The 15179-nt window shown below is 43.1% G+C and overlaps 2 protein-coding genes across 4 annotated transcripts; one reads left to right on the plus strand and one right to left on the minus strand.

The window, feature by feature from the left end:
• Window positions 1-1036: 1036 nt before the first annotated feature.
• LOC123407908 (dihydrolipoyllysine-residue acetyltransferase component 2 of pyruvate dehydrogenase complex, mitochondrial-like) lies at window positions 1037-6374 on the minus strand. Of its 2 annotated transcripts, none has more exons than XM_045101151.1 (19): window positions 6253-6374; window positions 5466-5559; window positions 4736-4836; window positions 4562-4641; window positions 4414-4454; window positions 4236-4291; window positions 4039-4113; window positions 3864-3956; window positions 3511-3759; window positions 3410-3431; window positions 2935-3020; window positions 2758-2843; window positions 2511-2586; window positions 2229-2296; window positions 2073-2139; window positions 1897-1992; window positions 1718-1820; window positions 1526-1618; window positions 1037-1426 (listed from the first exon to the last, which is right to left on the minus strand). In XM_045101151.1, the coding sequence occupies exons 1-19, from the start codon at window positions 6280-6282 to the stop codon at window positions 1356-1358; spliced, it is 1587 nt and encodes a 528-aa protein (XP_044957086.1). In that variant the 5' UTR covers window positions 6283-6374; the 3' UTR covers window positions 1037-1355. The 2 variants fall into 2 exon arrangements, with proteins under 2 accessions (XP_044957086.1, XP_044957085.1); XM_045101150.1 differs by having other exon boundaries at window positions 3359-3431; window positions 6253-6373.
• Window positions 6375-7682: 1308 nt separating this feature from the next.
• Window positions 7683-14547, plus strand: LOC123407272 (protein arginine N-methyltransferase 7). Of its 2 annotated transcripts, XM_045100374.1 has the most exons (14): window positions 7683-8043; window positions 8371-8593; window positions 8885-9010; window positions 9116-9280; window positions 9350-9468; window positions 9549-9649; window positions 10104-10363; window positions 10847-11083; window positions 11186-11259; window positions 12837-12930; window positions 13012-13161; window positions 13255-13329; window positions 13724-13820; window positions 13959-14547. In XM_045100374.1, the coding sequence occupies exons 1-14, from the start codon at window positions 7712-7714 to the stop codon at window positions 14093-14095; spliced, it is 2190 nt and encodes a 729-aa protein (XP_044956309.1). In that variant the 5' UTR covers window positions 7683-7711; the 3' UTR covers window positions 14096-14547. The 2 variants fall into 2 exon arrangements, with proteins under 2 accessions (XP_044956309.1, XP_044956310.1); XM_045100375.1 differs by lacking the exons at window positions 12837-12930; window positions 13012-13161; window positions 13255-13329; window positions 13724-13820; window positions 13959-14547 and adding an exon at window positions 11536-12437 and having other exon boundaries at window positions 7712-8043.
• Window positions 14548-15179: the final 632 nt, after the last annotated feature.

Below are 15179 nucleotides of genomic sequence, written 5' to 3' on the forward strand. Positions count from 1 at the left end.
TGACTACCCTATTGATGGCAATGCCAACAAGAGTGGTAACCTATATTCGCTGAAGGGAACGGTTGTGAAGAGGATAAATTTTACGGTCTGTGGCCCCAGCCTTAGCAAAAATGTGTGAAGGAAAAAAAATAGAAGGCTTAGATGAGGATAAATTTAGCATTTTCCCCCTCAGGTCTGCATATTTTAGGATAAAAATAAATCTGTAAAAGTTTTAAAAACGCCTATTCAAACCCCCCCCCCCCCCACCTCTAGACGAAATCGTGGTCCTTTCAATTGATATCAGAGCAATGTCTCTCCTTATTAGGCTTCACCGCCTAGAGAGTATTGATCTCGACTAATGGATTAGTGCACAATGACACCTTTGATTTTGATGACACAAATTATCACCTGTGGAGAATTCGTATGCTTTATCACCTTCGGGCCATGGGCCCAAATGCTTTACAAATTGTTCTTGTAGGGATTGCTTTTGCAAAGGATGATCCATCTCCATCTATAGATGACATGTATCTTGATTATGAGGCCTTCCAGTATATTTTTAAAAATTCCAAAACATTTTTTTCAAATTCTGGAACTTTTTTTAAAATCCAAAACATTTTTATAAAAATTCTGGAACATTTTTTCAAATTCCAAAAGATTTTTTCAAATTCCGAAACATTTTTTAAAGATCCAGAACATTTTTTAAACAGAAAAAAAAAACGGTTCAGTAAACCTTCTAAAAATTTCCCAAAACCAAAAAAACCGGCTGGAACCTCGGTTCCCAAAACAGGGACGCTCTAATGGGTCAGCCCAATCTGAAGCGATCGCTCTCTTCCCTGTGCGTTTGGTCGACATTTCGACGCACAGAGCGTCAAACAGGATTTTCTAATCCTTTACTGTAGTCGCTCACCACAAGAGATCCAGTCCGTCTCTCTTAAAGCAAGAAATAGTTGCCACGGGTCTGCCATAGGCAGCTCAGTGCGGCGATCTCCCTCCCTCACTTCCTATTTTATCCTCACATTGCCCAATTTTGAAGAAAAAGTACAACATAAACGCCACAAAACTATAAATCCAGGAATTCATTGGCACCTTGCAACAAACCGATACACAATATTCTTTGAATCGGATTCAGTAAAACACAGCACAAAAGTAGGCGACAAATTTCCACCGGTCAGGTAATGCAGGGGGAAAAGGTGTATCGGCCATTTGCCGATAAATAGGTTAAACATCGTGTGCCGACTATGATCTGTTTGTTTGCTCTTGGTTCCCAAGCCCTCATTGCCAAAAATGAGGCGTGGTTATTGTGGTCTTTATTTATGAGAGCCTACACAGAAAAACTGCTCTCATCATCATCATTTACAGCAGAAAAAAAGAAACTCCTACAGCAGCATGGTCGTCGGGTTCTCAAGGTAGCTCTTGAATGCCTTGAGCCATTCCGCACCCATGGCGCCTGCAAAACAGGGGAGTGGTAAGGAAAACCTTTATCATAGATATATAGGAATGAGAAGCAGCATCCACTGGTTCTGAGTTGGCAAGGAAAAACAAGTACCATCAATGACCCGGTGGTCGCAGCTTAGCGTGGCTGACATGAAGGACCCAACTTCAAATTGGCCCTCAACTCCAGGGACCACCCTCTTCTCAGCTGCTCCGGAAAAAATTCCAATCATATGGTAAGCAACAGAGTAAGTAGCGCAGCCAAGGGGTTTCGGTATGGATCACCAACTATTAGGCAACATATTACCAGAGCCAATAGCCAAGATTGCCGATTGGGGAGGGTTTACGATGGCACAGAATTGCTTGATTCCGAAAGGGCCTCCCAGATTCGAGACGGTGAAAGTGCCACCCTGAAAAGCATAGCATCAGAATTATCAAGGTACAGATAAGTATCAAATATATTCCAGATATATTTTCGGTCCATACCTCGTAATCTTCTGGTTTTAGGCTGTTATCCCTTGCTCTTAGAGCCAACTGCTTCACCTCATCAGCAATAGTGGCCAACCCTTTCTTGTCCGCGTCCTGTATAAGCAATACAGGTCAAAGGAGCAGATGATATGAAGAATAGCACGGTGAACTTAGTACCGAGTCGAGCAACCCACCCTAACTACTGGAACGAACAAACCATGCTCAGTCTGTACAGCAACATTAATGTTCACGTTGTGGTACCTGCATGAGGAACAGATGAAATACATCACATTCTGACAAACGAAAATAAACCTCCCAGTTTAATTGACCAACAACTGTCCATATCTTACTGGCGAATAAAATCATTCATCCAGGAACTGTTACACGCAGGAACCTTACGAAGAGCCAACGCTGCAGCCTGCATATTGAACAACAATCAATTCAATACTCTAGTGTAGAGGCACACAAAGCAACTGAGAATTGTGTGAAGAACCCAAGATAAACTTATTTCAGATAACATTTCCTAGCGCTCAAGTAAATACATTGCCTAAAGATAAAATGTACGCTCTCCAAGTCTGCACTTGAGTATTAGGAAAAAGGAGCATCAGAAACCACCATAGGTCAAAACTCACCTTAATGACAAGATCATTTATAGATATCTTCTTCCCGCCAGATGCATCCTGCATCGGGTTCAATTCACTCCGCAATCTAGAATAAAACAAAATAATGAGTGGATCTTCCGTGTGAGAAGCAAAATAATGGTGCATGCAAAAGATAGGGCTGATTACCCCAAACAATGATTGAGCAAATTATCCATCTAGTTTACAGACATTGGGTATGCGTAGGATAAAATATTAAATGCACGAACGATGTCCATACTTGATAAGTTTGTCAACACGGCTATCAACTGTCAGATAGTAGTGAGGGATGGTCTGCTTAGATTGCAGCAAGCGGTTTGCAGTAACCTGAGGAAAACAAAATTAGATGCTGTCAATAGCAGTAGAGCACACCATAAGCGACACATACATTTGAAGAACTCCATGGCATTGATTTTACCTTCCGTATTTGTGTATTTGGAAGATCCACATAGCCTAGTCCTGGAGCTGCTGCAGCTTCCTTCTTCGAACCCTTGGATGCAGAAGCTTCATCAAGCATAAGCATGACAGTATCAGTTGATTGAACACTTCTACTTGCATAACTAAATTGATAAATGTTTATGCAGATCAAACAGTTTAAATACACCCTTTCTACCATCCACTAATTATCCTACAAATGAGAGGTGAGTAAAAAAAAATTGGTGGCGGAGAAAAGGTGATAAATTTTGTATCATAACCACACCCCACCTCCTTAACTAACATCATTCATGACTAACCATGCTCAGTTTTGCAGTTGTAGAACAGTATCAAAAGCACAGAATCAAGATTTAGGAGTGATTTTTGTTTGCACTGGCAAGGATAAAAGTAAACAGAAGAGAGCATACACAAGTAATCCTCAATGTCTGCCTTCAAAATACGCCCATCTGGACCAGTACCTTTTAAGCTTGAAAGCGGTACCTGTTTGGAGCACAATTTTGAAGGTCAAAAACTGCATTTCTTATGGACCGTCAGGGTATCTGAAATGCTAGCAGCTTACATTGTTGTCTTCCGCCAACTTTCTGGCAACAGGACTGGAGAATAAGCGATCCCCTGACTGAGAAGATTCTTCAGTCTTTGTAGCTGTTGGCTCGGGGGCCTTGGAAACCTCTTTCTTCTCTTCTTTTGGTTGCACAGGCTCAGACTGAGGTTTGGATTCAGCTGGAGCTGCAGCTGAAGGAGAAGACGAAGCCTTGTAATCCTTAAATTTCTCAATGTCACCCTCCTCTTCCACAGTTATGCAAATAATCTAGGTCACAAAAAAAATAACTTGTGGTCATTAGTCCAGCAACTATGTTAGAGACGGTGGAAAAAAAAGTGTTTCCTATGCATCGGGGTATAGCATATATGTACCTCGCCAACTTTAATCTCTTTTGCGCCATCTCCACAAACAATCTTAGCAAGATAGCCTTCCTCCATGCATTCCATCTCCACGGTAGCTTTATCCTAGCCACCACACATGTCCTTGACAATTAGCTAGCGGGCACAGGTTGTGCCCTGGGTGTATATGACAAGAAACAAAACTTACGGTTTCCACTTCGCAAAGAACTTCACCAGGTGAAACTTTGTCTCCTTCCTTCTTCACCCACCTTGCAATATTTCCCTACAGGCCATTAAAAAGTTTTTTACACCACATAGACAAACAAAGAAACACATGCATGTTGGTCATGCTTTATATTTTTATCTGTCAGCACTTTACATTTATTTCCAATTTTAGTAAATTACCTCAGTCATAGTAGGAGAAAGAGAAGGCATCCCGATTGCCTCATGCGGTGGCAAATCTGAAATGGTATATAACTTTGTTAAAAATGTTATATAAGGAATCAACTTGTCTGTATCAGCTTATAACTCAAAGCTGGAAACAATTTTAATACACAGATAGCTTGACAAGACAGAGAGGTACCTGCCCCACTTGAAAATTGTCTTGCCGAAACTACCTGTCCACTGAAAAATAGCAACAGACATTCAAAACAGGGTTACAGCTATGATGAACTAGCATAGAATATATGTACGTGGAAATTCAGGAAAAGGACATAAACGAGAGTGCATACCATGAGAACAAGCTATTGACCCCAGTAGCAATTGGCATCCGTTTCAAGCTGTAGCTTCCCCTTGCTTCTCGTGATGATACCTGCGAAAATAAATAGATGGGACGGCCCACCGAAGTCAGAATACACAACTAGGCTCCAATTAAATAAGTAGGATTTTAATCACAACTGCATAACCTTGAAGGTATGCAGGTCTTTTCCAGACTGCCTGTCTTGGAAAATGCTCGAGCTTCCAACCTTTTTCCCGTACTCCCCATGAACACTCGAACTTGAGACAGCTGCAGCAGAGCAAGACCAATTATTTCTAACGACAATTATAAGCAAGCCACTAAGTGAGGAAATTGTCGTTCCACACATTGAAACCAAAATAATGTGTTGCAAAGGATCATATTACAAGATAACCGATATACCCTACATTATAACTAGAATTCCGTCTTAGAAGAACTAGCGGGCACTCTAATAACAACACAATTAATTTTATTTTCATTGCTGACATATCAGTTGTTTGAACATAAGAGGACGAAATGAACATTCAGTCCAGATTGAATTAAAAGGGTAGAAGGTTTGTTAAGCAGCTACTCTGCTTTAGAGGTGTAGGAAGATTGCTGCTTCTTTCAAATCTTTAGCAAGAAAACTTCATCAGATCACACCCCTCCACATTTCCCCTGAAGCTCCGGCACTAGCATCAGAGGCCGAGCTCGTCATGGACCATACAAGGATAATAAAACCCTATTACAGACCCAAATATGGTAGCAGTCTGGTAGGGTACTGAACCATAAGCATAAATCCGTTGAAACAACCATTGGGTTTTGTGCAGCATGCCAGGCTTGATTTAAAGAAGGAGTTTCAGTTTCCTCAAAAACAGTTTATCAAGACCCCACAGGGGCACACAGAGAGGAGCAAGCACCTTCTCCTTTCGCAGCGGCGGAGCAGGCACTGGCGGAGAAGTGGCGAGCGATGCTCCCGCGCTCCCAGTCCAGGACACCGTGCACCCTTCGCAGCTGCATATATAGGTGGAAAACGTGCAGCCATGAGCATATGAAAAAACCGTACACGTGATGGGAGTGCTCCATGCCCGAGAGAGGCAGCAGGCAGCCAGAACGCCGCGAATGCAAGATGTGTTCTGTCATGTGACCATCATCAAGAATAAAAAGGCACGCCGCCCGCCCTCTGTTCTGTGCACGCGCGCCACAACAGCCCCGGAAGCACCGGTGGCAGCTCCCGTGCGGCGTTTCCAATCCGGCGAAAAACTCACGGTTCCAGGAGAATCACACGATTACATGGATCACATGAGGACCCATCACCCACACCTTTGCTACCGCTACTTCTCCCCGGGGACTGGATAAAATCCAGGACACCGAGGGATCCACATCAATCAATTTGCCACAGTCAACCCCGTCGGTCCACAGCGGCATCTCTCCGAGAGCCTAGATTCATCATCATCAGAATAACCTATCCGCATTGGTCTCCCGCAATTTCTAACCCGCCAAGGAATTAAAAAAGAAAAAAACTTGACCGATCAATCCGCCATAAGCCGCCCACAAGACGAGGCAGGCAACGAACGGAGCAGCGGCCCGTCCCAGGATCGCCGCCGCTGGATCGGGTCGGGCGGCGGTTTTGGTGGCCCGGGCGGACGGATCGCCGGACCGATTCCCCGACGGAGCCGGACGACACGGGGAGGGGAGGGGGGGTACCTTGCGGGAGTGGCGGAGGAGGAGCGCCATGGTGGGCGCCGGCGCCGGCGACGGTGCGGCGGAATCTGTGGGGAGCGGGGAGGAAAGAGATTCGCCAAGGGGAAGAATGAATGAAGGGCGGTTGGTGGCGGGCCTTCCTTATGTTCAGCCCACTTTTATATTTTCTTTTCTTTCCAAGGGATGCATTTGTCTATTTGCCACTATTCTTTCATGGTGCTGCCACCTCAACACTCAACAATCATAAATCAATCAATCAAAGGAAGGAAAAAAAAGAGAAGATTCTAAAACAAGTAAAAAAGTAGTAGCAATCAAGAATATTCTTTTTTCACAACATTACACCATCTCTGTAACAAAAAAATATATTGAAACGTTTAGATCGTTATTCATAAGTCAACAAAAACGAATCAACTGATTCTTTTGCGTTGTCATCGGAGCATGTTTTGAAATGACAATGTGTCGTTTTCCTTGTCTGTTAATGTTGACAACAACCCAAGAGAACTTGAAGTAGACTTCTCTCGACACGACATTATACCATTCTTTAATGGTGCTGCCACCTCTTCAATCATCAATCAAACAATCAAAGGAAAAAAGTGACGATTCTAAAAAAAAGGTGAAAAGGTGGCAACTTAGAATATTTCTTTTCATAATACCATAATATCCCCTCTGTAAAAAAATATACGTGTTTATTTCATACGTAATGATCTAAAAGCTTTTATATTTTTTTACATACGAAGTATTATTTTTGAAAATACCGACATATTTTTATGCAAATAAAATAGTACGTATTACCCATAGGTCAACACGAACTAGCCAGCTCGTTCTTTCGTTTTGTCCTCGTTGGAGCATGTTTTGAGATGGCAAGGTGTCATTTTCCTTGACGGCTAATGTTGACAACAAGAAAGAACTTGAAAGTAGCCTTTTTTCGTCTTAGCACTCATATGACAACATATCATTCATGTCTGTTAAAATACCATGAATGAAGGAAGCAAATCGTTGACTTGCCTCCAACACATATACGCTAGAAGGAAATGAAATATTAATCATAATATCATTATGATGCGTCGATGTACACATGGCATCACAACGTTGGTTTTCAGTCGTCTCTCGGACAACAACGCTTAGTTAGCTGAAATACAATATATATATATATTTTCTCAAAACATGTAAGCAATGTCAAAACCATACCATGTGCAACGGTTCTCTATCGACAGATAAAACGCAATATCTCTCTCTCTCTTGTTCTAAAATTAAAGTGGAAAAAAGGAAATTGATTCATGCGAAGCGCCCCTCGAGGAAACCGCTGTATTACAAACAGGCCCTCAAGGCGGAAATAAGCGTGTCCCCGGGTACCATTCCGCGAAAGCGCCACTCGCTGTCCCTCTCCCTCCCGACGGCGGCGAGCTCGCGCCCGCCCGCCCGCCCGCAAAACCCTAGGCGCCGGCGGCGGAGCCCCCCGTTCATGCCGGGCTGCCTCGCCGGCCTGTCCCCGCCACCCGCCGCGCTCCACCTCCTGCTCCGCGGCCGCGGCCGCAGCCGCATGGCCTTCTCCGCGGCCGCGCCGTCCCGCGCCTTCCAGCTCCGCCTCAACCCGCTCACCGGCGACTCCGAGTGGCTCGTCGTGGACGAGGCGGAGGGGGAGGATGCGGGGGCGGCGCCTCCCCAGACGCAGAGGCAGCTCCTCGCCGCCACCTCCTACCTCGACATGCTCAACGACGCCGCCCGCAACCGCGCCTACCGCCGCGCCATCGAGGCCGCCGTCTCCGACCCCTCCTCCCGCGTCCTCGACATCGGGTGAGCGCCCGTCCATACATACATTTATTTGCGCTCATTGGTGATTGGACCATGTATACTATGGGTCACATTGGACTTAAAATTTAGCAGGATAGATTTACACGAGTTCATTAAGGCCATTAGCATTTATTAGTTTAATTGTTAATTTAATTAAGGCCATTTGAACGATAACCATTAGCATTTAATTTGTCCTCTTGTTAATTATAAGGACAAGTTAGTTTAGAAGAAAAAAATCCCTCAAAAAAATATCAGCTTTGTTGGCTACATGATCTATGATATCACAGAGAAAACAGAGTGGATGCTATGCTAATGCTTATGATGGTTCAGAGCCGGGACCGGGTTGCTCTCCATGATGTCCGCGCGGGCTTTGGGGGCTGTTGGAGGCGAGGGCAGGGGCAGCGTGTCGGCATGTGAATCCTACCTTCCCATGGGCAAGTTGACGCGCAAGGCACTGAGAGCCAACGGGATGGACAATAAGGTGAAGCTCTTCCATAAGCGGTCGGATGAACTCCAAGTTGGAGTCGAGCTCGATTCGCCAGCTGATGTGCTGGTAGGCTTTTGTTTTAGCTCAATTGGCTTTCTTGTTCTGCTAAACGAACCTGCTCCAGTATTATACATACATATTTATGCTCAGTCAAATAACCTAGTATAGTACTCATACTCGTTGTTATGATTCAACTGTATCACTACACACTAAATCTGAATTGCCAGCATCATTCAGATTTGGTTATTTCAGTTGTCAGTTCACACCTAGCGACAACATAGCAGGCACTTCCCTTACTAGGAAGCAGTTATATTGATTGTTTTATTTATAGTTGACAAAACATACTATGTTTCTCAGGTGAGTGAAATTCTTGACTCTGAGCTGTTGGGTGAGGGCCTGATACCTACTCTACAGCAAGCTCATGATTCGTTACTGGTGAAAAATCCAAAGACAGTCCCATATCGAGCAACTACCTACGGGCAGGTCCGTTCCCACCACTTGTTCAATGTGACTTCATCTGGATAGCATTTTCTATGGATGCAATGTTTGATTGGTTTATACTGGAATTTTTTTTCTTGGGCATCCTAGTTAGTCGAAAGTCCGTTCTTGTGGAAGATGCATGATTTGCACAGCAATGAAGCAAATGCTGCGGATGGTGTCTGGCTTACTCCTGGTGGGATGGAAAATATCGTTTCTGTGAAGCTGCAGCAACATGCAATGCAATGTGATCCGTTACAAGACGAGATACGATTGGTATGCTATGCACCATTATTTTGCATGTTCAGCAAATGTATTATCAGGTCCTAATTTATTTTACTTCAGCTGTCAGAACCCTTCAAAGTTTTTGAATTTGACTTTTCGGAACGACCAGAGAGTCAGCGTGAAAACAAGATCACGATTAAAACAACTGGTGATGGCTGTGTTCATGCTATTATTTCGTGGTAAGTACAGAATCTTGTAGTCTCTTTCGTCACCTTATATTTAAAAGTGTGCTGAATTAATATTTTTTCTTCCAACGTAGGTGGGTGCTTCAGTTAGATTCTGATGGGTCAATCTTCTACTCCACTGCTCCCAGATGGGTGAGGCAATCAAGTATCACGGATCTACCACAATGCGCTGACGGTTGGTTAAATAATCAAGACTTTTGCCATCTTAAGTAATTCTTTTGCATTATTCCATGTCATTTTCCATTTCGATGAATTGATAGGCTATGTATTGACCAACATTTGTCCCCATTTCCCTGGTTTATTGAGTAATGTTGCACTTGGGCCATGAAAGTTCAGGATATAGTGGCCCAATGCGCATTCATGGTTGTTTATCTATGCCTGAACGTTTCTGCATAATGTTTTGCTAGCAATGCTAATAGCATTTGTGCAAGTACTGTTATTTATTGACCTTGTTGAAGACGTAAGCGATTTGGGCATATGATTATTGTTAGAACATACGTGCTTCTTAGGTTCACTGGTATTTCAAACTCGTTGTTTGAACTGGCATGTTCGTTATGTAGACCTTATAGGAGTCAACCTGTTTTACATTATGAAGTTATTAAAACGATGTCTTCCTTCTATCTTTATAGACACGAAGGATTGGTGTGATCACTGGAAGCATTGTGTTTGGTTTACACAAGGGAGAGGTGCTTCTGTTATGAAAGATCAAACTCTTTCTCTAAGGGCTAGTCATAACCTAACTAGCATCTCATATCAGCTGCTAAACGCCAATGATGAAGCATGCAATGGAAGCTTGAAAGGTGACCATCTGACATTGTTGCCGGAAAGGATAGCACTTTATGGTGATAGATATTGGAGATCAGCTTTGATAACAGCAATTAAAAATGCTGTAAGTACTCCAGTTCATTTGATTATAATATTATGTTGTTGCGGTGCGCACTTGATTTCCACAAACTTCTGTTTTTCGCTGTTAGAAATAGATCAAGATGTTAATTTAAGACTTCAGCATTTTAAAAGAATTCCACAGATCTGATAATACAAAAACAATCGGATGACTGTTAACATTTGAAAATGAATTCGTGGTTTCAATAGCTTATGTACTTTGGCCATTCAAAACATAGAAAGAAAACCTGTGCTTTCATGATCATATCCAAGTTCTCAATTCATAATCTTTGCTGGTCCCTCCGAGCATGGACTGAAGGGATTTTTACCCTTTCAGAAATCTGGAAACTAAATTGCTGCCTTGTTAGTTTCAGTGAAAACTAGACATGATCAATTCCATGGTTTATGCTACGCACCATTCTCTTTTTTTATACAAGTTATCTACATTATTCTAACATCTTCTATTCGTATTCAATGTTTTTCTGCCCAGCTAGGCGACAGATCTTTGCAAACCTGTATCGTGGCTGATGACAGTATATTCTTAGCTCTCTTAGTTTCTTCTCTCTCACCATCTTCAAAAGTCATTGCCATGTTTCCTGGTCTGCGGGACACAGGTGCAACATATCTCCAAGCTGTTGCAAAGGCAAACAATTTCTCCATAGATCAAATTCAAGTGATTGGTAAAAGAGCAGCATCTCTTTCAACGGATGATCTGGAACATAAAAAGGTTTGCTGCTAGTTTATAGTCTGGCTTCAAAAGTAGTTCAAGGGTTCATATACTGTTGTTTTGTATGAATTTCTCATGGTCTTCTATCATTTATCTCCACAGGTTGACTTGTTAGTGGGCGAACCATTTTATTGTGGCAGTGAAGGGATGCTTCCATGGCAAAACCTGCGTTTCTGGTTTGTTACTTTGAAATCCTAGTACTTGTTGTCTATCAAATTAAGCTTCACACCATCACTAACAAAGCAGTATGTCAACAGATGTTGCACATACATGTTCAACATATGGTGCTCTTTGTTGTGTTTCTGTTGGTATATTATCTTTTGATTCCTTATCTGCGTGTTCCTCATCTAAATGTTTTGGCCTGGCAGAAGTTGAGTACTTCTAACAGATAGTTAAACTTCACATTTATACTATTATTTCATTATTCTCAAGCCGAAATAATGAAGAGACAGGGCATCCACGAAATCGGTCAATACCTGCTGCTGTGGCGTGAGACAGAAGGCGCTGCCCTCAACGACCAGCCAGACCAGCTTATCTGGAGGTGGACCTCGAGCGGCTCCTACTCTGCGTGCAGCGCCTACCTAGCAACCTTCCACGGCTCCGCTAGCTGCGACTCATGGCAGCTGACATGGAGGAGCTGGGCTCCTCCACGCGTGAAATTCTTCCTCTGGCTCGTCAGTCTGGACAGGTGCTGGACAGCGGACAGATTGCGCCGGCGCGACCTGCAACACCATCCGCGCTGCGTCTTGTGTGACCAGGAGCCTGAGACGATGCGCCACCTGCTCGTCACTGCCCCTTCTCGCGACAGGTTTGGCATGAGACGCTCTCCTGGCTACGGCTGACATGCCGACCGCTAGACCAGGAGGCCACACTGAACGACTGGTGGATGCACGCCAAGCTGGAGACGCCAAAGCCCATGCGCAAGGGGCTGGCCACGACCACTCACCTGACGGCATGGATGCTCTGGAAGCACCGCAACTCCTGTGTGTTCGACGGCGAGCAGCCATCCATCGCCCTGCTCACGACTAGGATAAGAGAGGAGCTATCCCTTTGGGTTAGGGCTGGGGCAGCTGGCCTTGGGGTGATCATGCCGCTAACCTAGGACGTTCACTAGTTCTTGTACTTTCGTTTTTTTGCTCCCCGGTGAGCCTCCTCCTCGGAGGCGTGTACTGCTAAACTATCTCCCTTTTCAATGAAATGAAACGCAGAGTCTTTGCGTTTTCTCAACAACAAAAAAATGGTGCCCTATTAAACATTTCTTTTTGTCTAGTATAATACAGTTGTAGCAACGTATTTTTTGTAAAAGGAAAGGATGCACCCTCAATTTGAACGGAGAAGCAGATGTTTGCTCGTAGACCTTTAAGCATCCGGCTAGAGGATGCATCTGTTCACAGATGCCCTAACTAGCAAGCCAATAAATGAATTTTTATATCATCTTCACTAGGAAAAAAGCGTTAATTGTTAACTGTTGCCAACATTTTAGGTTAGTTGATCTAAGTTTATGCTGGAAGGCTTATGTGGTTGTGTTGAATATCTCAGTAGCATGTGAACCTTGGAGAACCGTATGTACCAACGACCAACCAAGTTAAACCTTGTAGGAAAGGCATGCTTATTCACCTAATTTTCTTTGAATTCACCAAGTATTACTCATCATACTTTTGAGAACAACATGGGAATGCCTTTGATGTCTATTGTTCTGTGTTATATTACCGTATGAAGATGCCAATACCTGCTCCTATTATTTTGGCTTTAGGAATGCAAGAACTCTGTTTGGCTCGATGTTATCCGAGGATGCACTCATAATGCCTTGTAAAGGAGTATTAAAGTTATGTGCCATGTCTCTTCCGGTTAGTCTTCCCCCATATTACTAGTTTCCTTTTGTGCAAAAGAATAGAGTTTTGTTTTTCTAATAACTGAGGTACTTGCAGGACTTGTGGAGGAGTCGTCGCAGCCTTAAAAATGTCGAGGGTTTTGACCACTCAGTTGTTAATGAGACTTTAGGAGCCTGCGGTGATCTTCCTGGAGAGCAGCAAGGTCCTTGCCTGCCCTATTATGTATGGCAATGTGGTTATACAAAGGTAGACCAAATACTATCCCGAGGTTGAATGCATTCAAAGTTTATTATATCATTTCGCTTAAAAGTGCCTAACGTCGCATTCAAATTTGAGCAGAAACTAAGCAAAGTTTACTCGCTCATGGACTTCAACTTCGCTGAGCCTATTCACTCATGCTTTGGGAAAACAAAGGTATAATTTTTTATCTTGCTGGTGGCATGGACGTCATGAGAGTTTTTCTATGTACTAGTTAATTATCAGACAGATCCTGAGTTTTATTAGGTCCATGCTGTAACTGGTTCAAACTGAATTTTGCTTTTGAGAAAATGGGAATGCACGCGATATGTCACACTAACTTGGAATATAGCGAAAAGTTGTTTGCTAGGTGTCTGTTGGCAGTGTTCTGTTCTGCCTTCACCTTGTTTATTAGTCTATGATTATGAAAAGCAATGCATTGGAAAAACCATGTTTGGTCCCATCATCCTTCAGTCTCCTGCACACTAAAATACTTGACGTAAAAGCGCCCTTCTTTGCTAGCTAGCTAAAATATGCATCTCGTTTTTCTGATTGGCTTGTGATCTTGCAGATAGAGTTTGCTGATGCTGGAACGTGCCATGGTTTTGCGGTTTGGATTGACTGGGTACTTGATGAGAAAAACTCCATCGTGCTAAGCACTGGACCAGGTAAAAAAAACTTTTATGGTCATCTATCTTATTCCAGGGAGCGTCGATATCTGTGACTGTATCTGGAACTGGTGATCAATTTAATGGTTGCTATATAGATCCTTCTGAATCTGATGGTGGTTCTCACATTGCCCGCAGATAGCCGATACTGGAAACAAGGAGTCCAGCTCCTTAGCAAGCCCATAGAGGTGAATCCAGCCAAGTCACAGTTGCATGTAGAGGCATCATTTGATCCTTCCTCTGGTGACATCACATTTTGCTCCTCGTTCTCTTGACGTAAGTTGCATCATGGAACCTCGTGCATCACAACACAGACTAGAAATTGTACCAGGTACAGATAGTGCGCTCTATTTCCCTTTGCACATTTTTGTCCGACCAACACATAATGCGAAGTAGAGTCTATAAAAAGCAATGTGCGACGGTGGTCTAGGATGTTTAAATTTTCAGAGATTGGGTAATCCTAGTTCCCAAACCACCATACTTTCTTCAAAAAGATCAGTCCCCAGTTGGCCACAAGGTACTTGAAATGCCCATCATGGTTATTCCCAAAAGCGATGTGTGTATCTGGGAATTGATGACTACTCTAATGACCCAAGATGGAAATATGATGGTAGAGGGGAGGTGATATGATATGGGGTTGTATTTAACTAGTTGCAGTATTTGAGCAAGTTTGAACTTATGTATTTGACTTGTGGCATTCATATGTAGTAACAATTTAATTGTGGTATGTGCAGACTGTAAAAGGAAACGATAAAGCCTTTAAAGAAAGCATCAATTGTCAGGGTAGTACCAAATTTGCGCAAACAGTACAGACATTTCCACATTGTCATTATAAACCATAGTAAACAGAATAAACCAAGCGCTTAACATTGCTCATTATTACAGACCTTGGGAGAGTGGCTAACCAAATTTCCATGTTTTTCGATGTTTCTCACGTACATCAGCATGAGTACAGCTGCAATACCACTTCACTCACAAATTTGTGCACTTGTGCACTGCCACCATCTTCATGAGTACGTCGCTTCACAATCTTCCGTCGCAGCCGATTACTTGCAGAATACTCTTATTTGTCGAATCCAGATCTTGCAATCAGTTCTCACACAACCTGCAACAAAGGAGTAGGCGATTGCATAAGATTTTCTTAAAGGCATCCTTCAAAACAATGAATACAACCATTTCCATAAACGGACACGTAACAGTAGCCAGATTTCTCTGTCGTGTTTCACAAAGAAAGATAAAAGCATGCCTAGCTAATTGGCAGTTTGGTGCATCCAGATCTTTTTTACAGGTAGCTCCCTCATATTCTTATTATTGAATTACAGGTAACTCCCTCATATTCTTATTATTGAATTAGATCGA

The sequence above is a fragment of the Hordeum vulgare genome, chromosome 7H (assembly GCF_904849725.1).
Source record: "Hordeum vulgare subsp. vulgare chromosome 7H, MorexV3_pseudomolecules_assembly, whole genome shotgun sequence".
NCBI classification, from domain to species: Eukaryota; Viridiplantae; Streptophyta; class Magnoliopsida; order Poales; family Poaceae; genus Hordeum; species Hordeum vulgare.

Bases quoted from the DNA above. Each gene is read 5' to 3' on its own strand.
- LOC123407272 (XM_045100374.1), top strand. From the start codon at position 7,712: ATGCCGGGCTGCCTCGCCGGCCTGTCCCCGCCACCCGCCGCGCTCCAC. The intron at 9,281-9,349 runs GTATGCTATGCA...ATTTTACTTCAG, and splicing joins TACAAGACGAGATACGATTG to CTGTCAGAACCCTTCAAAGT. The intron at 10,364-10,846 runs GTAAGTACTCCA...TTTTCTGCCCAG, and splicing joins TAACAGCAATTAAAAATGCT to CTAGGCGACAGATCTTTGCA.
- LOC123407908 (XM_045101150.1), bottom strand. From the start codon at position 6,282: ATGGCGCTCCTCCTCCGCCACTCCCGCAAG. The intron at 4,455-4,561 runs GTATGCACTCTC...GCTATTTTTCAG, and splicing joins GTCAATAGCTTGTTCTCATG to TGGACAGGTAGTTTCGGCAA. The intron at 2,844-2,934 runs GTAAAATCAATG...TGTTTTCCTCAG, and splicing joins CAAATACACAAATACGGAAG to GTTACTGCAAACCGCTTGCT.